This window comes from Pyxicephalus adspersus, chromosome 8 (genome assembly GCF_032062135.1).
Source record: "Pyxicephalus adspersus chromosome 8, UCB_Pads_2.0, whole genome shotgun sequence".
NCBI lineage: Eukaryota > Metazoa > Chordata > Amphibia > Anura > Pyxicephalidae > Pyxicephalus > Pyxicephalus adspersus.
This window is the reverse complement of record NC_092865.1, coordinates 69,598,296-69,624,182: the sequence shown is the minus strand read 5'-3', so window position 1 is coordinate 69,624,182 and position 25,887 is coordinate 69,598,296. Positions and strand designations below refer to the sequence as shown.

The 25,887-nt window shown below is 37.5% G+C and overlaps 1 protein-coding gene across 1 annotated transcript; it reads left to right on the top strand.

Annotated features, from left to right (window-relative positions):
• On the top strand, positions 1-25,887 carry NCF4 (neutrophil cytosolic factor 4). The gene is made up of 11 exons (XM_072421074.1): positions 1-120; positions 2,921-2,990; positions 4,441-4,525; positions 5,350-5,503; positions 6,792-6,862; positions 14,036-14,163; positions 15,724-15,772; positions 16,812-16,910; positions 19,570-19,700; positions 19,787-19,852; positions 22,892-25,887. The coding sequence occupies exons 2-11, from the start codon at positions 2,959-2,961 to the stop codon at positions 23,106-23,108; spliced, it is 1,032 nt and encodes a 343-aa protein (XP_072277175.1). The 5' UTR covers positions 1-120; positions 2,921-2,958; the 3' UTR covers positions 23,109-25,887.

Here is a 25,887-nt window from a genome sequence, read left to right as displayed (position 1 = left end):
TTTTTCACTTCATAAACTCTTCATGATTTATATTTCACGGTTTACTTCCTCTTCTGAATGAGGCAGCATAAAACTCAAACTCTGTGTTGTGTTAAGAGAAGAAGCTAGTGAGTGGAGCAGGTAAGAGTCACAATGGCGTCTCCCAGTTTTGTGCAGTTTTGTCAGTGCAGAATGTTTAAGGGTAAAGCTATGAATATTTGTTTAGATTGTTTGCTATGGTTTATTAGATATATGTGATTTATTGTATATGCTGTGTTGTTAGGTGTGGGGTTAAAAGAAGAAGAATGCTGACTGGTTTGTTTGCTGTAGATTGTGTTCCGACCTACTAAACTCATGTAACATCTTGGCAAGCCTGTGTAGGAATAGTGATTACAAATTGTGAAAAGTGATTACACATTTTCAGAGTCCAACTTTTGCTACCCTCTTTATCATATAATGAGTTAGTTTTCTTATTTTATGCTTTTTTCACATATTTTGTCACCTGAAAAAAATGTAAGTAGTTTACAGATCGTAAATAACATTGCTTGTGCTTTGATGTTATGAGGGCAAGGTTAAAGAACTAAACTCAAAAGTACCCAAAACAACAGAAATACACTTACCTTCAATCCCGCAGGGCAGTCCGATCCATCCAGAAGTCTCTTCTATCATGTCTCGCGTTGTCCCGGTATCCCTCCTTGGGCATGGCCATCTTCGGGCTTCTTCCTACATCCCCTGACCCAGGCGATAGATTGGGTGATGTAGGTGCGAAAAAAACTTTGCTGATATCATTGCGCATGCGTGAGATTGGCATTTTTTTTCTTTTGACAAAAGGGCTCCATTTGCACATGCCTGAGATGCTCGGGCATGCGCAGAAGGAGCAACCAAGAGCCTTCCGAGATGCGTGACATAGGTAGGATTTTTACTCTGCATAAAAGGGTTGTGAAATTTCTGAGTTTAGGTACACTTTAACAGGTATTTTGTGTATCTTCTAAAAACAGAACCTGGTAGCACCCTCTTGCAGTCTCTGTATAGCAGAGATGGAGTGTTCAAGGAAAGGGCAGCACAGGTAGTCAGTTTATGTGGAGACATGAAGCATGCTGATAAGAAGGGAAAGTAGAGCAACAAGGCCTGATTTATTAAAGCTCTCCAAGGCTGGAATGGATTTATTCAAACTCAATTGCTATACAAATGTGTTGAATCCTGGACCAGATCTATTCCAGGTTTGCTGGATCACCCAGCTTCACTAATGAAAGCGTATCCTTTCCAGCCTTGGAGAGCTTTAATTAATCAGGGCCACCAAGAGATGAACTTGTCATTCACTGCCTGGTAACTGGTTAAAGTAGGTCTGGGATCACCTCGTCTCACATGAAGTGGGTTGCATGATGCAGGCCATAAGGCTTAGTATATCTAGCATCAGATAAAGTACTGTGGGGTAAACCTTTGGATTAAAAAGTAAATATTGCAACAAAGGTGGTTTTGATTTTTTACCTTTTAATAGACTATTACCTTGATTATTCTTGTTATTTCAGTACTGAGTTCTATACCAGGTGATAAAAAAGCTTTACAACAAACCATCCCTTACCTAATATAACTAAGCTAAGATTTTGATGAAGGTTAATAAGGGCTTGTTTTTACTGCATGTTCAAGATATGTCGGAATATGCAAATATGTATCTAAATATGTAGATATTTTAGTATGCCTAGTATAGGAACAGACCTATTTTAGTGAACCATGGAGTATACCTGGGTTCAACAGCATAGCAAACAATATTGGATTTCATCTAATGTAATGGAGCTCTAGATTTATAAGTCATTATTCACTATTCCATAGGCTTATGCACAATGTGATCTTATCTTTAGGGAAAGTTGCTTGTCTTAAAGTTCCTTTTATATAGGCAGTAAGGAGAAATCCCCTATGCATGGACATACCTATCAATAAAAATCTTACAAATGTTAAAACCTTTACCACTGTGGGATTAACCAACAGGAAGTCTAATGCATCTTCCAGTGGGATTACTTAACAGGAAGTGTGTTGTGTGTAGAAGAATATTGCAAGGCAACACTTTCAGTTCTGACAATGTACACTTCCATAAAGCTAAACGTTAAACATTTATATTGGAAGGCCCTGGTCAGCACCAGTCCTCACCAGACACCAGTCCCCCAATCTAGGCCGCAGTCTTCCCCTTTAGTAAGCCCTGGTTAGGTCTCCCAGCACTCGGTTGCCCCCAGGACTTACTACGCAAGGAATGGTGTCTGGTGAAGAGCTGGCATAGGACCAGGAGCCCACAGATAGCAGTACCAAGATTCCAACAAAGACAAGTCCAGAATATAGAGCCAGAGGTCATAACAGATAATCTGCCCACCTTACGAGGTAGGCAAGGGCAAAACACAAGCAGAAGTGGGGTCACAGGCAAAAGGTCGGTCCAAGCAGCATAAACTCACAGGGTCAGAAACAGGCAAGGTCAGCAACAATAAGACCAGCACAGATTAGCCCAGTTTAACACTACAACAGGCACTGGTCACTGGGAGCAGAGAGACTATAAAGTCCCAGCAGCCAATGACAGCGCAGGACTGAGTCAGGAGCTATTTGCCTCTAAAATCCCCTTCAGCTGTGCACAGCCTCACCGAGTGGTGCTGGGGATGCCAAAAATACATCAGGCTGCACGGCTAAATGGAAGCAGGAGCTGCTGCTATCATAGTTCTCCTGGCTGCTGCAAATTACATCACTGGACAGAATAAACTGTGCTTTATACTGTGATGGTGCACAGGATTGCCGGACAGATAAGCACCTCCAAACATAAATACTTTATCGTTTGAAAAATAAAGTCAATGAAAATATTTAAAAGACCATTGAAAGTTGGGTGCAATAACACAATTTATGTGGAAACCATATGCTGTACTATTTCAGATATCATTCTTATAACTGGGTTGTTTTTTTACAGGTTTGATACGTTTTAGCAAAAACTGAAAGTTATTGATAATGTCCCTACCTCGTCAGCTCAGGGATGAGAGGTAAGCCAGAAATACTAAAATATCAGTGTCTGTTTATTTATCAACCTATATAGTCATATGCAAAATGTTTACTGAACGAAAAGGTAGGATAATATAGGCAATAAGTGAAAAATGTATTGCCCAAATAAATATCAATGTTATTTTCTTCATTTTAAATTTTACTTCAGGCGTTTAAATAGTTATAGAGGGGCAAGTAGCTGGTTGTCTACTATTTATCAGTTAGGTTTTTTCTTTTTATGTAGCCTAAAAGTGGTCTTTTAAGTGTACCCTCTTAGTGCTCTAAAAGCATTGTAGAAATGGTGCCTTGAATTCATTTGTAACTGAGAATTACCATCTTTAGGTCAAAATTAGGGATGAACAAGAATGCCTCTGACGGTCTCACGAAAATTTTCCCGAACATCAGATGGGTCTGCAAAATTTCGGCGAACAGATTTTTGCAAATGCCATTGAAGTTCATTGATAAGTACAGACCAGTGACTGTGGGAACCTGCAGTTCATCTGAGTTTAGTTCCCATGGTCACTGGGCTGTACTTATCAATGATAAGTACAGCCCAGTGACTGTGGGAACCGGCGGTCACAGCTGATTGGAGGCACGCGGGTGTCTCCAATCAGCTGTGACTACAGGCGAACTCGGATGAACTCTCAATGGAGATTCTGCTATGAGAGTTCATCTGAGTTCAGTTCCCACACACACAGTTCAGCATTGTCATCTACATGAAATTATCAGAATTTACTTTATTATTTTTAGTAGTAAATTATTTAATTAACTACTATTACACAGTATTTATGTAGCACCAACAAATTACTGCTGCACAAAGTCCATAGTCATGTCACTAGCTGTTCCTCAAAGGAGCTTACAATCAAATGTCCCTATATTAGTCATATGTCTTTAATACAGTCCAAGGTTAACGTTGGGGGGAAAGCCAAATAACCTAAATGCATGTTTTTTTGGAATGTGGGAGGAAACCCAAGTACTTGGAGGAAACCTACACAAACACAGGGAGAACCTGCAAACTCCATGCAGATAGTGTCCTGGCCATAATTCGAACCTGAGACCTAGGCTGCAAAGGCCAGAGTGCTACCTCTGAGCCACCATGCTTACCATGAAGTACAAGATGTCACACTAGTACAAGATGGATTATAAATGGTTAAATTGAGACTTGAAGTTTGTAGTTTTTGTCTGTTTTACTGACAATACTTTACCTTAAGGGATGTGTTGTTTTTTCCGAAATCCCCTTGGATTATGGTATGTGACCTAAAAAGATGCAATTAATGCTTAGTAGAGTTCCTCTTCAAAAAAAAACATCTAAGATACAATTAACTTAGTTACTCAGATAGTTAAAAAAATACATTGGTCCATTGAAAACAAATTTGTTAAAATAAAAAAATAAGTTATGTATTAGATGTCCTTAGCACAATCTGATCTTTGTATTTTTCTTTTCCCATCTAGTGATTTTGAACAATTGCCAGAAGATGTTCCAGTATCTGCCCACATTGCTGATGTTGAGGAGAGAAGTGGATTCTCAGTATACTATGTAGGCTCAGTTTGTACTTATATCATGTAAAATGGTATCTGACTGTGAAAGCAGCAAAGTACCCGTCTGTCAATTACCTTATTTCTCCTTAACACACTAAGTTTTTTTAATTTTGCTTAGGTAGGAAAAGTGTGCCTACAAAACATACACTGCCTGGCCAAAAAAGGTTCCCAAGTCTCTGGGAGCAAAGTTCCGATTTGGAGTTACAGTGCGTCAGATGAAAAAAGACATAAGTACTAGAGAAATAAACATATCCCAGATATAAAACCCAATGGATATAGTTGCTCCAGAGGAAGGCAAAAAACCCCGGTACAATTTGCTTCAACAGGGGAAAAGAATTCCTTCCTGATTCCATGAGGCAATCGGATGTTCCCCTAGATCAACTGTCTCTGTTATTTTTACTTTAAATCCTTAATCCCCAGTTATATTCTGTCAGCAGAAAAAGCCGAATTTAGTGGACTTAGAATGCAAGGAATGTGGGGAGGAAGGCAGTGTTACAGAAGCTTCACTAAGTACGACCTAATAACTTGATAAATGAAGTGACTTGACTTGGGGCTCAACTTGGAAAAATTCTTGGTGACTTGGGACTTGACTTGGACTTCAAGGGTGACGACTTAGTCCAAACCCTAAATGTTAGGACTTTGCATAAGTTTACTAAACTAGTACCGCAGCGAATGCATTCTGTAATCAAAGCTAAAGGTGGTTCAACAAAACATTTGAATGTGTGACCTTCTTGGGAAGTCTAATGGTGGGTGTGCAAAAAACTAGCATGTTGTGTAACTGGGGGTAACTTCTTAACATAATGGGTTGATTTCTTTCTGCAGGCATTTGTAATTGAAGTTAAAACAAAAGGAGGCAGTAAGTATATTATATACAGAAGATACAGCCAATTCCTCACTCTGCACACTAAACTAGAGGAGAACTATGGGCCAGAGAAAGGAGTAGCACCATACATATGCTCCCTGCCCCCTCTGCCAGGTATGTGACTCTAGTGTTATCCAGTATCTGCCCACATTGCTGATGTTGAGGAGAGAAGTGGATTCTCAGTATACTATGTAGGCTCAGTTTGTACTTATATCATGTAAAATGGTATCTGACTGTGAAAGCAGCAAAGTACCCGTCTGTCAATTACCTTATTTCTCCTTAACACACTAAGTTTTTTTAATTTTGCTTAGGTAGGAAAAGTGTGCCTACAAAACATACACTGCCTGGCCAAAAAAGGTTCCCAAGTCTCTGGGAGCAAAGTTCCGATTTGGAGTTACAGTGCGTCAGATGAAAAAAGACATAAGTACTAGAGAAATAAACATATCCCAGATATAAAACCCAATGGATATAGTTGCTCCAGAGGAAGGCAAAAAACCCCGGTACAATTTGCTTCAACAGGGTAAAAAAAATTCCTTCCTGATTCCATGAGGCAATCGGATGTTCCCCTAGATCAACTGTCTCTGTTATTTTTACTTTAAATCCTTAATCCCCAGTTATATTCTGTCAGCAGAAAAAGCCGAATTTAGTGGACTTAGAATGCAAGGAATGTGGGGAGGAAGGCAGTGTTACAGAAGCTTCACTAAGTACGACCTAATAACTTGATAAATGAAGTGACTTGACTTGGGGCTCAACTTGGAAAAATTCTTGGTGACTTGGGACTTGACTTGGACTTCAAGGGTGACGACTTAGTCCAAACCCTAAATGTTAGGACTTTGCATAAGTTTACTAAACTAGTACCGCAGCGAATGCATTCTGTAATCAAAGCTAAAGGTGGTTCAACAAAACATTTGAATGTGTGACCTTCTTGGGAAGTCTAATGGTGGGTGTGCAAAAAACTAGCATGTTGTGTAACTGGGGGTAACTTCTTAACATAATGGGTTGATTTCTTTCTGCAGGCATTTGTAATTGAAGTTAAAACAAAAGGAGGCAGTAAGTATATTATATACAGAAGATACAGCCAATTCCTCACTCTGCACACTAAACTAGAGGAGAACTATGGGCCAGAGAAAGGAGTAGCACCATACATATGCTCCCTGCCCCCTCTGCCAGGTATGTGACTCTAGTGTTAGTGATCTAAAAATGGAATTTTACTTTCTCTAGAGAATTGTCTACATATTTCTGTCTCACTTGTGGCTCCTCTGTAATTGGCACAGTCTGTACCTCTAGTTTTTATTGTCAAGGGATGTGAAGTCCTCTGCAGTCCAATTTAACTTGTATTTGACAGTGTGATGATCAGTTACTTCTGCTGTCCCTAACATCTATCTGTGTCCTTGTGTTTCAGCAAAGATTTATGTTGGAAACAAGAAGGATATTGCTGAGGGCCGCATTCCTCTACTCAGCACATACATGAAGGTATGGCTGCCACACAACCCGTTTATAATTTCATTTACACCTAATTTTTCCCAAAAGGCTTTCTTCCACGTATTATATTTATTATTAAACATATTACGCAGCACTGTACATTAACCTCCTGGGTGATTTATTTCTGTCTGGATTTATAATGGATGGATGTCTAAAAGCGCTACATTGCCTTTCATGAAAATTTATTTTACAGTATAATATAATAGTACAGGTAGACATTGAAAAATCCGGCAACCTCCGGACCTGAGGAGTGCTGGATTTTCAAAAATTCAGGATTTTTGAAGGGTATACTCACCTCCACACACAGGCCAGCCTTCCTCTCGCAGGTCGCAGCACACGCTGACATCTGGCAGAGTTTCAGGGAGGAGGCAGCAGGGACTTAGTGTATTTAGTGTAGCAAGCAAGACTTAACATCTGTTTCTGGAGAACTGCGCCATCAAAACATACATGGCTAAACAGTGTACTACAATCCCTGTATTGAAAATGGGCTCTAAAATTCATGCCGAAAAACTGGAGGAACCGTATTATATATGGCTGGATTTTTCGATGGCTGGACTTTAACCTGTATGAGTCTAATAAAGTTTTAAACACAAAATCATGTCAAAATAATAAATTAAATTTACTAAATAAATTAGATATAAAACCCTATAAGACATAGTTGGTCCAGAGGAAGGCAAAAAAAAACAAAACTGGACTGCATATTCCAGATGTGGTCTGACCAATGCTTTGTACAGGGGCAGGATTATGTCTCCATCTCTGCAGACTATTCCTCTTTTATTACAAGAAAGTACTTTACTAGCTTTAGATATTGCAGCTTGGCATTGCATGCTGTTATTAGGTATATGATCTACCAGAACCCCCAGATCCTTTCCATTTCTGATTTCCTCTAGACAGTATGAAGCATGCATGTTGTTAGCTCCCAAGTGCATAACTACATTTATCTATATTAAATGCCATTTGCCACTTGGCTGCCCAATCAAACAGTACATCCAGGTAGATTATAGACCTATATGGACCTAATTCCATTACATGGTTTGGTGTCATCTGTAAACACAGAAATGGTACTTTTAATCCCAAACTCTATATCATTTTTAAAGATGTTAAACAGTAAAGGTCCCAACACTGAACCCTTGGGTACACCACTAATAATCATAGACCATTCAGAGTATGAATCAATTATTACACCTCTCTGGATGTGATCTTAAAGCCAGTTCTCTATCCATTTACTGATTGACTTTTCTAAACTTAATGATGCCAACTTGCATATTACCATCTGTGGGGTACAGTGTCAAATGCTTTAGCAAAGTCAGCAAAGTACACTATATCAACTGCTACTCCACTGTCCACCTGTTGACTTACTTCCTCATAACAAGAGAGTAAATTTGTTTGACAACTTTGGTCTTTCTTGAAGCCCTGTTGACTATCACTTATAATATTATTTTCTAGCAGAAACTCCTCTATGTGGTTCTTTATCAAACGCTCTAGGACCTTTCCAACAATGGACGTTAAACTAACTGGTTTGTAGTTACCTGGTAATGATTTTGCTCCCTTTTTGAAGATAGGAACCACTTTGGCCTTACGCCAATCCATCGGTACCATACCAGTGACTAAAGAGTCTCTAAAAATTAGAAATAATGGCTTTGAAATAACCGAGCTCAACTCTTTTAGGACACGTGGATGTAATCCATTGGTGCTTTGTCAAATTAAATTTTACCCAACTGTTTCTCAATCATATCGATTTTGAGCCATTGTGAGTCATTTAAGGCAGTGACATTGCTATTATGAATTTGGACTTGAGCGCTGCCATTTTCCTTTGTGTACACAGAGCTAAAAAAAATTATTTAGTAAATCCGCCTTTTCTTTATTCCCAGCTACCAACCCAGAGACATCCCTTAAGGGGCCCACATGCACAGATCTGATATTTTTGCTGTTAATATATTTAAAAAAAATGGGGGTTTGCTATCTTTTTATCTCATTTTTACATCTTTTGTTATATTCTTTATAGGTTTCAAACGATGAAGGAGATCTTTCGTTTTTATATTTTTGGAATCCCCTTTTGTTGTAACTTTGGCTTTTTTACCATCAGCTGTGAGCCACATAGGTTTTATTTTAGCCTCCTAAATGTATTACCCATTGGAATATATTTTTCAGTTTGCTTTTGTAGAACAGACTTGAAACATTCCCATTTCTGTTCTGTGTTCTTTGAGGACAATATTGTCTCCCAGTCCAAGTCACAGAGAGCCGCCCTTAATATTGGACAATTTGCTCTCCTAAAATTAAATGTTTTTATCTTTCCTGTTTTTGCTTCGTGTTTACAGCTTACATTAAATGAAATCATATTATGGTCACTGCTACCCAGGTCCTTTTTTATTTGCACATTTGTTATAAGCTCTGCATTGTTAGAAAGAACTAGGTCCAACAGAGTATCATTTCTAGTTGGGGCTTCTATAAACTGTACCATAAAATTATCTTGTATTAAATTCACAGATTTCCTCCCTTTTGCTGTTCTTGTAGTGTTATTACTCCAGTCAATGTCCGGGTAGTTTAAATCTCCCATGATTAAAACATTTCCACTTTTTGCTGCTTTTTCTATCTGTTCTAGTAGTTGATTTTCTATTTCTTCCTTAGCACTGGGGGTCCTATAGCAGACTTCAATAAATAATTGTGTGTTATTCAACCCCACATTCAACTCCACCCATAATGCCTCATCGCTTGTTCCCTCCGCAATTTCTTCTTTCACATTCACTTTTAGATCATTTCTCACATACAGACACCACCACCCTTTCGTTTGGCTGTGTCTTTATGAAAGAGAGTATACCCAGGAATATTGACAGCACAGTCATGTGAATAACAAAGCCGGGATTCAGCAATACCAACTAAGTCATAATTCTCCACACCCATTTAGGCTTCCATATCCCCTATCTTGTTTGCTAGACTTCTAGCATTGGTGAACAGGCTCTTTAATCCATTGCTGCTTTTACCATCATTGTTTGCCAAATCATTTTGTTTTTCAGTACTTACTAGTACTGCACAATCCAATGTTTGTTTGTAACATGGGAAGCTCCTTACAATTATCCTTAATGCTCCCCCCAACTATCCCCAATCCACCCTCCACTAGTGTCTGACCCCTGACTAACCTGTTAACTGTTACGCTGTTTTATTTATTGTAGTACTTTTCCTTCTATCCTAGATGTTTTAACAATCTTTACCAACTGAATATTTATACTATACTATCCCAATGTGACATATTTTATAATGTTTATTTAGATGTTTTTTTTGCACATGTACAATTTTATAGTTCATTTTTACAGTATCCCATATTCAATTTATGATTCGCCAATTTATTTATCAGGGTATCACCATACTTTCCTTATGTACTTGTGTTTTTTTTTCTTTCTGAATGTCCCAGGATTTTATTTGCTTTTTCTGCCTGCTGCTTGGTACAGATTACTGCTAACTCTTACCTACCCCACTTTCTAGATTGTAAGCTCCTCGGGGCAGGGTCCTCTCCTCCTCCAATGTCACTGTCTGTCATTTGCAACCCCTATTTAATGTACAGAACTGCGCCGCTATATAAATCCTGTTTACTATTATTATTATTAATTATAATAATAATAATAATAACTCCAACTCTTCTCTTCAGCTGTATTATAGAGGATGATGCTATTATCACAGCTCTTATGTATACTTAACATTTACAGCATAGATGCGTTCTGCAGTTTTGTTGCTGGTGTCCAGTTTATTAAGGCCCTTTTATAATATTCCACAATTCTGCTGAGTTTTAATAGATTTTGTGACATATGCAAAACTGCAAGATTAACTGCTATTTTATCTACATGGAATAATAGGTAGACTGGAAAATTGTGGACCAATATATGGCCATATAAATCATTTTTATCTAAACCTATGAGTAATGTACATGAGAAACAAACTAGGAATGTAGTCAGGTATGGCAGGCTTTCAGAATAAAATGCCTTGCATCTGAAATGTGCTTTCCACACATTAACCACAGATTCTCATTGTAACAGGGTTGCAGAGATAACAGCAAAGTCTTCACTGCTCTATAAAACCCATTTCAAAATTCAATCACTGCATTCCACATCCATCAATGTCAGTCAGAAGCAAAACACAAACCCTTGTGTACGCTAACCCTTTGCCTTCTATTATTTACCTTCTGTAGCCGGTTACTAAAAGAGAATCACATTGTCAAAATATTCCGGCATTTCCAAAATGTATCACATTAAATCTACTTAAAACAGAAATAAATATACTCACCTCCTCTATAGAGATGTATTGTGTGCAAGCTTTTATACAGCTTTTATATAGTGTCAGTGTCTTTGCCTGGACTTCTTTTTGGTCGGCCAGCTCAGTATGACATAATTCCTACACATGTGCACAGGAGGTAATTCATCCTGAGACCAAGCATACAAAATCTATTCTGCAATAAAATTATACCCTTCAGTAAATTTTTGTATTTTACACATTTGGCATCATTTATTAAAGCTCTCCCAAGCTGGAGAGGATACACTTTCACCAGTGAAACTGGGTGATCCAGCAAACCTGGAATGGATTTCTTCAAAGTAATTTGCTGTTCGCTAGCAAATGTTTTTAAACCTGGACCAGATCCATTCCAGGTTTGCTGGATCACCCAGCTTTACTGATGAAAGTGTATTCTCTACAGCCTTGGAGAGCTTTAATAAATAAATATCTAAAAACCCTAAGATAAGTGTTACAATAAAAAGTTACTTGCTTCAATGTCCCCCACCGATGTTCCTGGCATGGAGCATTCGTGACAAAATCGAGTTTACTGCCAATGAATAGTATACAGTAGTTCCACTGCACATCCGTTGTTCCAACAAGGAGAGCATTGGTTCCCATTCACCTTCTTCTTGGTTGGTGGTTGACCAACTAAGGAACTTCTTCTATTCTGTGAATAGCTAACCATTGCTGAAAGGGGGACAGGGGAATACAAGGAAACAATGGTGGACCACCTAATAGGAGCTCGGGCTCCCTATGTTGAAACGCCACGAATACAGCCGAATTATACATTACGAAGGCACTAAATAGTGGCTGTTTCTACTACTGCACAACGATGGGGACATTGAAGGAAATAACTTTTTATTTCAAAGTTTACATTCATTTTAAGTTAGAAACATTAACAACATTTCTGCAACACATTTTTTAACTGCTTTATGGAGACAAATACAAAAAATGAAAAATCACAGTTGTGCTTGATCCTCTAAACCTCGATTTTCTCTTTTATTTAAATAGTCTTTTTTATATTTTTTTCAATTTTAATTTTTATTTGCAAACAAAATGCCAAGAGGCGGTCATTAAAATATTAGTAGAAACAGCAATTTAAAATAAGGCATTTATGTAGAGAATAGAGACTGGGAAGACCATACCTTCCTAAGATTTAGGCAGTCAGATGATTAGCTTGTTGATTTTAAAGCCAAATAAATCCAAATGCTAATCGAAAACAATATTTTGTGAAATGTATACAACATTTCTAATATTTTATTAATTTGATGATTTGGTATTGTCACACTTTTCAGAATGCTTTCCTTTTCTGAATCATTTTTTAAATGATTTTGCTCAAACTTTGTCCTTGTGATAAACAATGTCCTTCCAATCACACAAACTGACAATTGCAAAACTTGCAGTGCTCAGAAAATCTCTCCTGCAACTGCAGAAATAATACCACATCTAAAACAAAGTCACAGGTGCAGTATGATAAAAACTAGGGAAAATCTGACAAAACGCCAGATGTTCAATGGCTGGACTGAGCAGAACTGTCTGTAGGTGGATCTTTCAGTATAATTAAAAATCTGCAATAATATATTCCAGGTAAATTACAGTATTTATTAACATTATTCTTTTTCAGAAAACCTTTAAAACTTTTCAATAAACTGTAATACTTAGATCATGTCACTTGGCTTGGTCTGAAAGTATAATTGCATCAGCTTAGGGTCCACAGTAGGAAGTTCTTCCTAAAGTAGTATTTCCTTCCTTTAGTGAAAAGCAGGCTTCCATTCCATGGGGGTCACTGGTTTTGGATAATAGGGGTGAAAAACATATGTGCATGAGTGTAATTTAAATCATAAATTACAAAGTATTGACAGGGTAAGAGGATGAGCTTTGTTAGACTTGCGTAGAAGCGATCAAGAATATAAAAATTCCAGCATGGACTTTTTTGTAAATGTGTCATCTTTGGGTGAACATATCAATCCAGGAAAATAATGCTATCGCTGAATGATACATGAACAAAGATGGTGATGGCTGTTCTTAGAAAGAAGAACAAAAGAACTATTTAACATGATCTCTTAGAGAAGTAAACAATCATAAGTGACCAACACAACGGCAGATTTTGGGGTATCCTATAAACCCTCCAATCTCTTCTGGTATTGCCAAAGTGAGACATTTTTAAAAAATATAATATACATTGTTTCTGGTTTAGTTGCTATAATCCTAATTATATAGTTAGGTGTAAAATATTTTGAAGTTTTATAATTGCATGAATATGAAATTGTAGATATTTTAAAGGTAATCTTATATTGTTTTCTATGAGCAGGCACCTTTTATTCTTCAAATGAGTGTTTTCAATATGGGAGAGCCCTTGAAATAACTTTTAGTCCTTTGGGAACCCATGTTATGATTAGCCACAGCTCACAGTAGATCAGCCTGGTGGTCAGTAGGAAGAATGCCTCTTACAATGCTGGCCAGTGGAATGTGGAATCGGCTACATCAGGAAGGAGTTTCAGCAACTACTATACATTGCTTTAAGAAAAAGCTGGATGATTTCTAGAAGCACAGAATATAACTGGGGATTAGGAGTTTAAAGTAAAGATAACAGAGACTGTTGATCCAGAGAACATCTGATTGCCTCATGGAGTCAGGAAGAAATTTTTTCCCCTGTTAAAGCAAATTGTACCCGGGGTTTTTTTTGCCTTCCTCTGGACCAACTATGTCTATAGGGTTTTATATCTGGGATATGTTTATTTCCCTAGTGGTTGTACTTGATGGAATTTTTGATGTCTTTTTCAACATAACCTACTATGTAACTATTATATTATTGATGAGAAATAGGGCTGTGCGTCTGATGCAGGTCAACGTGTTAGACATGCCGAAACCTAAAAGCTGATCCAGCAAAAAATGTTTTTACAGGCCTTGTTGAAGTCCCCAACCTGGCTGCTACTTGATGAAGATCTTAGGATATTTTTTTACCAGACAACCTTTGACAGTGAAAGGATCCCACGTGCTTTGCGAAGATTACGCCCTCCAACCCGGAAAATGTAAGGTTTCTGATAATAAGACAGATTTGATCTTTTATTTAGTTATGCCGAAACAAAGCGCAATGGTCCTTCATCTATTTGTATTTTTTACATGGTAGTTGTGTAAGTGACTACAACAGATATTGATTGGTAACCTCCAGTGATTACACAAGGAAATGCAATGAATTGTAGTCTTTATTATACCTATGTCTTTATTATGACTATGTCTACTGTCCAAAGAGTACCTCATAACAACCAATACGTTGTAAGTTCTTAGAAACCAGATCATTTGTTTCTATAAAATGAATGGTAGGAATATGCAATACAGAAAACCCAGCTATATCTGTGTTATTCTGTATTGTAAACCTACATAGGGGATGGTAAATATATGAAACTTTGTTGGGTTATTCCTTATCCCCCCTCCCATGTTGACATGAATGGTAGGAGTTTAGGGAGTTTAGAGTTTAGGGAGGACCCCAATGGTAACATTCAAGCAGCCACAAGGAGAATATAGGGCTCACAAGGCAAACTCTCTCCCTGATCAGGTTTTTACCCTAAATATTTGTCCTAAATTTAGGTAATCTCAATAAAAGACAAGGTTGTCATTACTCACTGATGCGTTCTTCAGTGCTGCAGACACTAAAATGTACTAATATTTAAAATGCAGTCAGTGCCAGGATATGTTGAAGCCTTTTAACTCTTTCAAACACCGAACCATGGAATTATTCAAGTGCTGTCAAACAAATCACAGATGCAGAATCCCAAGAAACTCAATCTAATCTTAAAAACCTTAACTCAGATGATTTTATTTATTTATTTACTTTATTTTTTATTTTTTTTTGTAAAAGTGTCTTGTGTAAAAGCAGGTGAGGTGAGGTGAACCAACACCTGGTTCGCATACAGGTATATAGGAAGAAACATTTTCCAGTTCCCCTGAGAATTACCATCAGCTCAACTTACACTATAGTATACCAGGCCCAGAATCATTTTACTGTGCTTCTCATGGCCCTTTGAACCAATGCCCACCGTACACATTGGCCCTGATTTATTAATGCTCTCCAAGGCTGGAGAGCATATATTTTCATCAGTGAAGTTGGGTGATCCCGCAAAAGTTTGGTGGACCTGGTCCAAAATAAAAACATTTGCTAGCAAAAAGCAAATGACTTTGAAGAAATCTATTCCAGGTTTGCTGGATCACTCAGCTTGACTGATGAAAGTGTACATCTTCTCTAGCCTTGGAGAGCTTTATTAAATCATGTGTTTCATTTGAAGGCTTGAATGTGATGTGTTGCCTTCCTTTGTATGTGGTTGCCCAACTCACCGCAGCAGGTCTATGATATTGTAGGCTGTGTTATTATGTATTGCAGAACTCTGCAATGCACTGTAATGTATTACATTACAAGTGTGCTGCAATTCAGTTGTGTCATAGAGATCACTATCAAGCCGTATATGCCTCTAATAGAATTATTCACAAAGGGTGGGCTATGAAAAATTTGTCCCAGGTATTTCCATGTGTTAGGTTTATTAGATGCTGAAAAACAAGTAGAAATGTGCACTGAGTTTGTACATGTTTCTTAACAGTAAGAAAAGCTCCCAACACATTTCAGAAATGGAGCGACCCAGAGCAGAGGTAAGCATGCATTGGCTGATGTATCATTTCTCATATATACTAAAAAAGTCTCTGACCACAGCAGCCAATCACAGGTCTGGTTGCATTGGTAGTAACTTAGTAGTAACTTTTTTTTTTTTTCTAAAATCTCTATTGCTTACAAAATGCTTGTTAGAAAAAAATAGCAATAGGGACAGTAATATAGAAAGTAAAAGGTAGCACATGAATCAATCAGTTCTTCAAGGAAACTGGTAATAAAGTGAATTGGAACATTTGCTTCCCCTTTCAGGTTGACAAAACAACATTATATGATACATATTGGATTAGTAGAATAGAAAAAAGTTATGTTTTCTTAACTTTAATTTAAATTTCTGCTTAGAAAGGGCACTTCATAAAGATTTAAATACATTTACCCCTTGGACTTCTCCGAGATATTTTTTGGGATTCCTATCAATATTGCAGGTGGTCAGATGTCACTGAAATTAGTTTAGTTATACAGGATGACAATGTGCAGGAAAACATCCTCACACACTTGCACTATTCGATTGTTTCCTGCAAGTGCAATTTTGCCAGTTGTGCTAGTGAGGGACTCATTCATCATGGAAAAGAAAAATAGAATACATGAGACTTCTCGGTTTTAGGAGTGAAGAAATTTTAGTAATGGAGGACATGGATGAGCAAATTCACAGCCATCCACTTATACATTTTGGTAGGTCTTTTTTGAAGTATATTACTTATCAGAAGTGGAAGATTTATTTTTGCTGCTAATTTTGTTGTCCACATTTGGAAACCTTATTGATGCATTGCTAGATGTGTCCATGGTTATATTTGTAAATTGTTTACTTGCTTTTAACAGTAGAGTGGTACTTTACCTGAAATTTACCTGTGAATTACCTGAACTGATGATCAGAAACTCCATTCACTTGAATAGAGTACTGATCACCACTTTTCCAGCCTTACTTCCACTGTTTTGGTAGCTGGTGCCCATATACTTACATTGTGGTTTCTTACGGATGTACCTTCTGATGTGTGGATGTTACTTTCTGTTTGTCACATGCAGGCTTTATTTGACTTTGAAGGAAATGCTGCCCAAGAACTGAACTTTAAGAGTGGAGAACTCATATATCTTCTAAGTCGGGTTAACAGAGATTGGCTGGAGGTGAGAAGAGTCATGCAATATATGGGTGGATGAATAAATCTTAATTAGAGAATTTAAAGTGAATCTGTTACTTTAATATACATGCAGTATTTTACCTTTCCTAAAAAGCAGGTATTCCATGTTCATTTACAGTTTATAGATTTTTCTGAGAATCCTTAGATCTTACACAATAATGCTGAGAGTTTAATTCTTGGTGAACACAACACATTTTGTGGTCATCATATTTTGGGCTGCATACACATTGACCACGGCCAGCAGCTTCACAGCAGCCAATAAAGTATGGTAACTGGATAACCCAAAGGGGTTAGGGCAGAGTAGTCATATGGCTAACATGATAAAGAAAGGATAGGTATAGCTGATTCAATAGTTAGACATTAGTATCGATGATTTAATTATCTGTTCTTGGGTTCAATAAACTGAAATCATGGGGTGGCCCATTATAAAAATGTGAGTTAAACTGAATTTTTTTGCATTTGGTCAACACTAGTTCATACACATTGAAATGCTTTAATTAAAATGAATCTCTGGTATTTTTTGGAATATATTTTCAAAAGCGGGTAGAAGTCTTTGCCAAAGTTTCATGCTTTATTAGGTTTCATAGTGGGAAGCTAGTAAGTTAAAAATAAATGTGACTGGCAGATATCTTCTCTTTGTGACAAACATTCTGGGCTTCAGGAAAGCCTAATATCCTCTGCAAACTAAATGTCATGGATTTAGTTAGTTTAAATAGATATTTTTTATAGAAGAAGTTGAAAAATATATAATGCGTCATTTCAAAAAATGATAATTGCTTCAACTCCGTCACTTTCCTAACTATAAGTCAACATAATGAGGGCATTTTTCCTAGGCTTTTTATTCCCGTAAGTGTCTACTCTGTGACCAATACTTGCAGTCTTGATGAATATCTAGTTTTAGCTGCAATTGACTATACTTGGGTTGATCTGATTACTCTCAAACTCAATTCTCAATTCGTACCCTTTAGGGGTCGGTTATTCAACCATGCACATCCATGCTATGTCAGTAGACACCCTGTTATTAAATTTGTGTACAAGATGGGATTAGTTTATCTGTGTTCATTCCTCTAACAGTTCTGAGTAAAGTACCTAACAACATTCTTCACTACACTCCGTCTCCCACAAGACCAGCACTAGTTTCAAGGAATCAGATATTGTTTTGTCCCTTGAATAAATAGTAATCTCTTTTCAAATGGGGCCAAAATTACAGTTACTTTTAGTCTGGTCATGGAAACTGGTCCACCCATAAATCCAATGGCCACATTTACATTACAAAAACATGTTTTTTTTAGCTAGTATTAGTTAATCACAAACAAACTGGGCTGTTTTTTTGTTTTATAGCTTTCCAAGTTGTCATATAAATTTCACCAGTGTGGGAAATACCCCAACATTTACAATAAGTTATAATCCTACACTAGTGGAACCAATAAAGCAGCTTGAAAAACATTTTCAACATTACAAGAATAAGTCTAGTTGAATGTGACCAACGAAAATTAAAAATACAATGACCTGGATAAATTAGAACCTTAACAGACAACATGCTATTGTGATTGTTGGTTTCTGGTTGTTGGTTGGACCTGTTGGAAAATCTCTGACATGGTAATATGTCCCCTGTCTCAGAAAACTTCCACATGCTCTCTGTTTAGTTCTTTAAAGTTGAAGTAAACCCATAACAATAAAATCACACTTCCTTCCAATCCCCCAGGTCAGTCTATCCATCAGGAGGTTTCTTCCATCAGGTCCCGCGTCGTCCCGCTATCTGTCTTTGGCCCGGTTCAGAGGGAGTGCCAGGCGGCGCCATCTTCTCCTCACTTTATCTGCGTTCTTCTTCCTACGTCACCCGACGCTGTTTAAGTCCTTTAAAGTGGAAGTAAACCCATAACAATAAAATCACACTTCCTTTCAATCCCGCTGGTCAGTCTATCCATTAGGATGTTTCCTCCATCGGGTCCTGCGTCGTCCTGGTACCTGTCTTCGGCCCGGTGCAGAGGGACTGCCAGGCGGCGCCATCTTCTCCTCACTTTATCCGCGTTCTTCTTCCTACATCACCCGACGCTGTTTAGTTCTTTAAAGTGGAAATAAACCCATAACACTAAAATCACACTTCCTTTCAAACCCGCAGGTCAGTCTATCCATCTGGAGGTTTGTTCCATCGGGTCCCGCGTCGTCCCGGTATCTGTCTTTGGCCCGGTTCAGAGGGAGTGCCAGGTGGCGCCATCTTCTCCTCTCTTTATCTGCGTTCTTCTTCCTACGTCACCCGATCTCACACTGCGCAGGCGTGAGATCGGGTGATGAAGATTGGGGAAAAACTTGCGGATCTCACTGCGCATGCATTCTGTGCTTCCATTCATTTAAGAATTAGGGGGCAGTGCTGCACTTTTTTTTTTTTTTTAAAGGGTTTTTGCCTTTTTGCACCCAAAAGTTCTGAGTTTAGGTACGCTTTAAGTATGAAAATGTAAGGATCCTGACACTACAAACAATGATCAGATAGCTTCATACCTATACATTTTGGGAATCCTCCTGTCTGTTTATGGCTAATTAAAGCTTGTAGCTACAACTTTGTAAAAAATGAATTATATATCAGAAGTTAATATATTGTTATTACATATACACATATATTCATACTCCGTTCTGCTGGTTACCAGGGAAGTGTGGCTGATCGAGTGGGTATTTTCCCACAATCCTTTGTGAGAATCATCAAAGACCTACCAGAAGAGAAGTTTCCAGTGAGCTGGCTGCGTTGCTATTTTCACGACTTTGACAGGTGTCACATCAGGTAAGTAAAGTAAGGGGTGATGCACTGTGACCTTCCACATCCAAGCAATGCTAAAGACATTACTTATGCATTTCTCTCTTTCATAGAGATATCTCCTTAGAGGAAGATGTGAAGAAACTTCCCACTTACAATGAGCTGCTGGAGCTAATAAGGTAAAATCCATCCTAAGATTATTCAGAAGAGTTATTTAATAAACTCAGAGTAATGAGACCTTTACATTGATTGTGTTTAAGAAAAGCTTGGCCGCCATCCAATTGGCTGTGGGCTTTAATTGGTAGCTTGGTTCAGTGCAGACATTATTACTGGAAAGGGGCATTTCCCATAGTTGAAAAAGGTCAATGCTTTAAAAGCCGGTCTTCCTGCACAAGACAGAGGTTTGCTGCATTGGTATTTTTAGCAAAGCAGTGAATCAATAGCAACTGGGTTCAATAAAATTTGGCTTGCTACGAGTTTTGAAATTTTTTCAGAAATACTGAATAGATCATCAGCCCTGCCATTAAAGTGGACCTATCAACCTAAAGAAAAATGTATGTCTGAATTATCACCAAAGAGAAGGATTTGTGCTATGCATTAACTCTCAGCTTGCCATGATGCATATTGTCTTCATAAAATAGTTCATTTGCATTTAATGGTTCAAAGAAAGTCAGGCTGAATGGTCAGCCCCACACAATTTCACCTTATTAAATCTGGCCCTCTTTGCAAAAAGTTTAAACACCCCTAACATCCAGAATTAGGGGGTTACATAAAATGGTTGTCTATCTTTTTATGTAAAGTGAAAATTCTGTGTTTAGGTACGCTTTAATATCTATAGTCCTGTGCTATTGCTCCTATTTATGTACACGAACATGAATTCGCTGAATGTCAGTAACTCTACACACACATATACATATATATATATACACACACAGTCCTCAACCCAGATTTTTTTTAAGCTGGGTGGCAAGAAATTGTAGGCGGGTGGTGGCCCCTGTATTGTGACCGAACTCATCAGTAACCACCCAGTTACTGAAATGTGCCGGGCAGTGCACCCAACTAAAAGGGACTGGGGAGTACACTGATTTTTATATATATTTTATTATATATATATACACTTACCAGCAACTGTATAGATGCACTTTGCTAGTACCATAGTAATGTTAGAAACCAGTTTGATGATGATTTGAGCTTCATGGCATGGCATTGTTATCCTTCTTGAAGTGGTACAGTGAAGTCATACAGGGATGGACATGTTTAGCAACAATACTAAGGTAGGCTGTGGCATTTAAACAGATGGTACTAAGGGCTCCAATATGTGCCAAGAAAATATCCCTAATATTGTTACTTGACCACCAGCCTGAAGCAGCTATGGCAAATTCTGACCCTACCATCTAAATGTTAAAACTTAAATCAAGAATATTCTCACCAGGCAACATTTTCCAGTCTTCTTTTGTTTAATTTTGGTGAGTCTGTGTGAATTGTAGCCTTGAGGTGCTGACAGGAGCTGTACATATTGGTGCCTCTTGCTGCTGTAGCCCATCTGCTTTAAGCTATGTAATGTGCGTTCAAAGATGCGTTTCTGCATACCTCAGTTGCAATGAGTGGTTATTGGAGTTATTGTTACCTTTCCATCAGCTTGAACCAATCTGTCCATTTTCCTTGGATCTCTGGCATTAGGTCATCAGAGAATTGCTGCTCACTAGTTTCCTTTTTTTTGTATTTCAATCTTTTTATTAGGATTTTGACAAGTAAATTTTACATGACTTAGGACGTTTTTTAACAATATTGTCCGATCTGGACATTGAAACAAACAATGATAACAATACAAGGTGAAACAAGACAACAAATCAAATTATACATTACATTTCCCCCATATAGGGAACCCAGAACCCCTATCCTATGTACGATCACTTCTAGACCCTTAGTTTAATTCGGGTTTGTGTCAGCTGTCTTTAGCAGCTTAGAAAAAATAGATCTGCACTGGGATACACATGAGGGAATAGGGGAAGAGGAGAGAGACTTTCATGCTAATACATTTCTAATATAGATTTTGCCTTTTTTGGTAGGATTATATTAATTTAAATTATATTCGACCCACGGGTCCCAAATTTCATAAAACTTGTCTAATTTGTTATTAAGGGTGCTGATTAGCCTGTTGTTACCATGATCTAGTTCAATTTTGCCACCATGGGTTTCTGGTGTCCTTTTCTCTGTAAACCCTAGATATGGTTGTGTGTGAAAATCCCAGCCGTTTCTGAAATACTTGGACCAGCCCACCTCATGCTAACAACCAAGCCCAAGTACAAAGTAAAATCAACGTCCTAATCCATTTTGATGCTCGGTTTGATCTTCAACAGGTCACTTTGACATTGTCTACATGTCTAAATCCATTGAGATGCTGCCATGTGATTGGGTGATTAGATATTTGTATTACAAGCAGTTGAACAGGTGTACCTAATAAAGTGTCCAGTGAGTGTTTATTATAGTAAAGTTAGTATATACTTTACCCCGTCTTCCACCCACGCATAATCAAGTGTAACATTGCACTCCTTCTTCAGTGTGGAATGCAAGGGTAAGGTAAGTATTAATCTAACTTTTTTTTTACAGGTACATTTTACACTTGGGGTTCTATGTATAAGGCAGAGAAACAAATACTGCCAAAAAAACTAAATATGGACATAAAAGATTCTCTACATTCTAAAAATAAAGCTCTTAGTACCATAGGGGCCCAAATAATATATTAAACCATGCTTGTATTATAAGGTTTGTTGTAAGCTAATAAAAATTCTAACTATAATAATAAAACTAACCATGAAAGACTTATTAAAAAATAGAGGTGGAAACAAATATAATGTTAGTGTTCATCAAATGTAATGTTGTAGCATAAAAAAAAGTTGTTAGGACATGTAAAATACCATGATAAGACACATAGATGTTCATAATTGCCATTGCCTTAATTATTATATATCCTTGGTATGCAGTTTTCATTTTTACTCCTGATTTATGCAGGTAAAATGGCATGCCAAGTGGATATACACTTTGAAACAAATGACTGTTACATAACTAGGATACTTGTTAATAGTTTGAGACTTGGTTTGATCCTTTGTGGCCCATGTGTCCTGCCAGTTTGCTTAGAAATGGTCAAAAAGTCTGGAACGGGGTCATAAAGCTTTTTTTGTCGGTGTAATCATATATTTAATTCTGCTTTCCATCAGAACACAGTTCCCTGGGACTGACGTGGCTCTAAATATAAAAGATGCAGATGGTGACCTGATTCGCTTGTTGGACAACAGTGACATGGAGCTTCTTTACACAATAGGAAAGAGAAAGACTCACAAAGAAAACTTCTTTTCCTGGGAATTACACATAACACATAGCATGGACCTGGATGTGTACAGTAATGGAGCTGGAGCAGACAACCATTCAGCATAGTCAATGAATACAATGTATTGTAGGTAAGAAAATGACAAAGAACTCCAGTCTGCCAAGAAACAAGAATGTGATATGGCCAAAGGGATTTCATTTTTTTTAATACCACTGTGTGCATGTGTTTAAATGTAAGGCACATATTGACCAACACATTCAATTCAAGAGATAAAACGGCTGCATCACACCTACAATACATCTGCTATTCATTTCATTGGCAGAAACATCATCAATCATAGGCAGGCAGCTCCTAGGGGCATTACAGATGTCTTCAAATCCCCCCAGGAGCAGGGAGGAAACTCAGTTCCCAAGGACTGACATTGCTCTAATAATAAAATATTTCATTTTCTTTTCTTCTCCCTCATCTTCTTCTATCTATTTTGCTTCCATTCCTTTTTTCCCTTCATTTTATCATCCTGTCTCCTCTTTTTTCCTGTTCTCTTAGACCCCACTTTATTTATTTTAACATTAATGGCTGATCTGAAGCAATTATAACAATACAGGGTAAAACAAGACAACAGATCAAATTATACACATTTCCCCCATTTAGAGGTCCCAGAACCTCTATCCCATGTATGATCACCTCTGAACTCTATAGCCTTAGTTTAATCCGGGGTTTGCGTCAACTGTCTGATCTGAACTTGGATACACATGAGGAGAGAGACTTTCACGCTAAAACATTTCTAATATGGATTATGCCTTTAATTGGTGGGATAATATCCACTTTGAGTTATATTCCACCCATGGGTCCCAAATTTGCTCATACTTGTCTAATTTAGGGTTATTAAGGGTGCTGGTAAGCCTGTTGTTAACCATGATCTACTTCAATTTTGCCACAATAGGTTCTTGGTTTCCTTTTTTATCCATTCTCTGTAAACCCTAGATGTATGTCTGAAAATCCAAGCAGTTTCTAAAATCCTTGGACCAGCCCACCAACAACAACCAAGCCCAAAGTAAAATCACCTTCCTAATCCATCTTCTCTCTTAGGCTGAGTACACACGCGCAATGGTTCTTGTCCAATAATCAGCTCAGGGGCGATAACAGATGATAATCTGGTGTGTGTTCATCCTCCAAACAACCGTCCCTGCGGATCCATGGACGATGGACGACGAACGATCTCAATAGAAGTGATAAGGGAAGAATGCACAGCCGGGTGCCACTCCATCGTTAGTCGTTGGAAAGGATTGCGAAAGATTCTTTCCAATGACAATTATTGAACGTGTGTACCTAGCCTTAGGCAATACTTATCGTTTGAAAATGAAGGATCCACCAATATTCCCGATTATTTTGAATGATAGTATTCTGCACAATTCTGTACATGCTGTAACAATACAATTGTTTATAAATAATCCACCAATAATGTACACACGCTAGATACAATCGTTCAACCCATGCAGGAAGTGACATGTACAGGAGAAAGTGTATCACAGAACAATCCACGATCACTGAATGATCGTACACTCAATAGATTACAAACGATCGTCGCCTAATCAGTTCCACGTTGTGCACTTTTTTGTTAACAATTATCGAACGATCTGTCGTGGATTGTTAGTTTTCAACGACAAATATTGCACATATTTACGCAGCCTTTATTATTATTATTATTTTTTTATTTTATTTATTTATCGCACTTCTCTCCCCTATCTATCTTTCTTGTTTAATCTCTTTCCTCTCTTTATCTTGTTTATTTTGCTTAATATCTGTCACTTAATATCTTTCTTTCTTGTTCACACTTTATATCTGTCTCTTTTTCATTCATATGTAATACATCTCTTCAACTTATAGATAATAGTTAATATTTATTTTTTTTTGTTCAGCCACACACTCAAACACACTCCTTCCTTCCTATCTGTCTTTAAATTCTTGTTTTCCTCGATGTCAATATAATAATTCTGCAGTGAAAACTCCATTAAACATCAGCTATAAGCAATACGCTTAGGAACCATCCTACATGGTGATTTGATTCACAATCTGTTGTATATTTATTATTGACTCAGTGCCATGTATTAATGTAATGGAAGATATATGTCCTGTGTAATAGGCACAGTGATGGGAGATTACCTTGCAGGGTAAAAATGATTTGTTTTGCTTTGTATTTCTTTTTAAAAAAGTAAATGAGCTAGAAAAAAAGTGTGCAGAAGTATGAGTCCCTCCTTGTAAATGAAAAATTATAACATACGGTTAATAAAAGCACTGCAAAAAATATGCACAGGACTTCTTAACTTTAATTAAAAATAATACTTGCAATATATGATTCCTATCTAAAAAATGAGTTAGAAAATTCCTAAACTACTGTGAGGCCACCAGTTAAAACAGAACCAAACATAAAAAAAATTACAAGCATGCAGGTCCGTTATTGCACTTGCCCGTGCCATGTAACAGTACTGGTTGCCTGAACGGCTCATTGCCAAGTACCATTACACTTTTCTTGTTTGTTACCCTAATTTTATTAGAGTTTTTACTCAAGAAACATTAGATTATAGCAGTGAAGGGCAAGAACCTGTCACAGATAGGCAATGAAGACAATTTTTGGGCTCACATTATTCAGGAAGAGATTCTAACCTCTCTACAACCTACTAAAAAAATATGTTCAATTACTTTCTGTGACCCCAGTGGAAACATTTCCCATTACTATGGGTTTGGGACTTTTTCTAACAAGCCATCAGTAAACTAGATCCGGCACAGGTAACAAACCTTCCAAACTTTTTGCAGTGGGGTTATAATTGTTTTGGTTATACTTTCTTATTATGTGATGTAATTAATAAAATATGGGTTAATTTATTA

Excerpts from the sequence above, each read along its gene's own strand:
- NCF4 (XM_072421074.1), top strand. The coding sequence starts at position 2,959 with ATGTCCCTACCTCGTCAGCTCAGGGATGAGAG. Across the intron at positions 5,504-6,791 it reads CTCCCTGCCCCCTCTGCCAG|CAAAGATTTATGTTGGAAAC; the intron begins GTATGTGACTCT and ends CTTGTGTTTCAG. Across the intron at positions 14,164-15,723 it reads CGCCCTCCAACCCGGAAAAT|TAAGAAAAGCTCCCAACACA; the intron begins GTAAGGTTTCTG and ends GTTTCTTAACAG.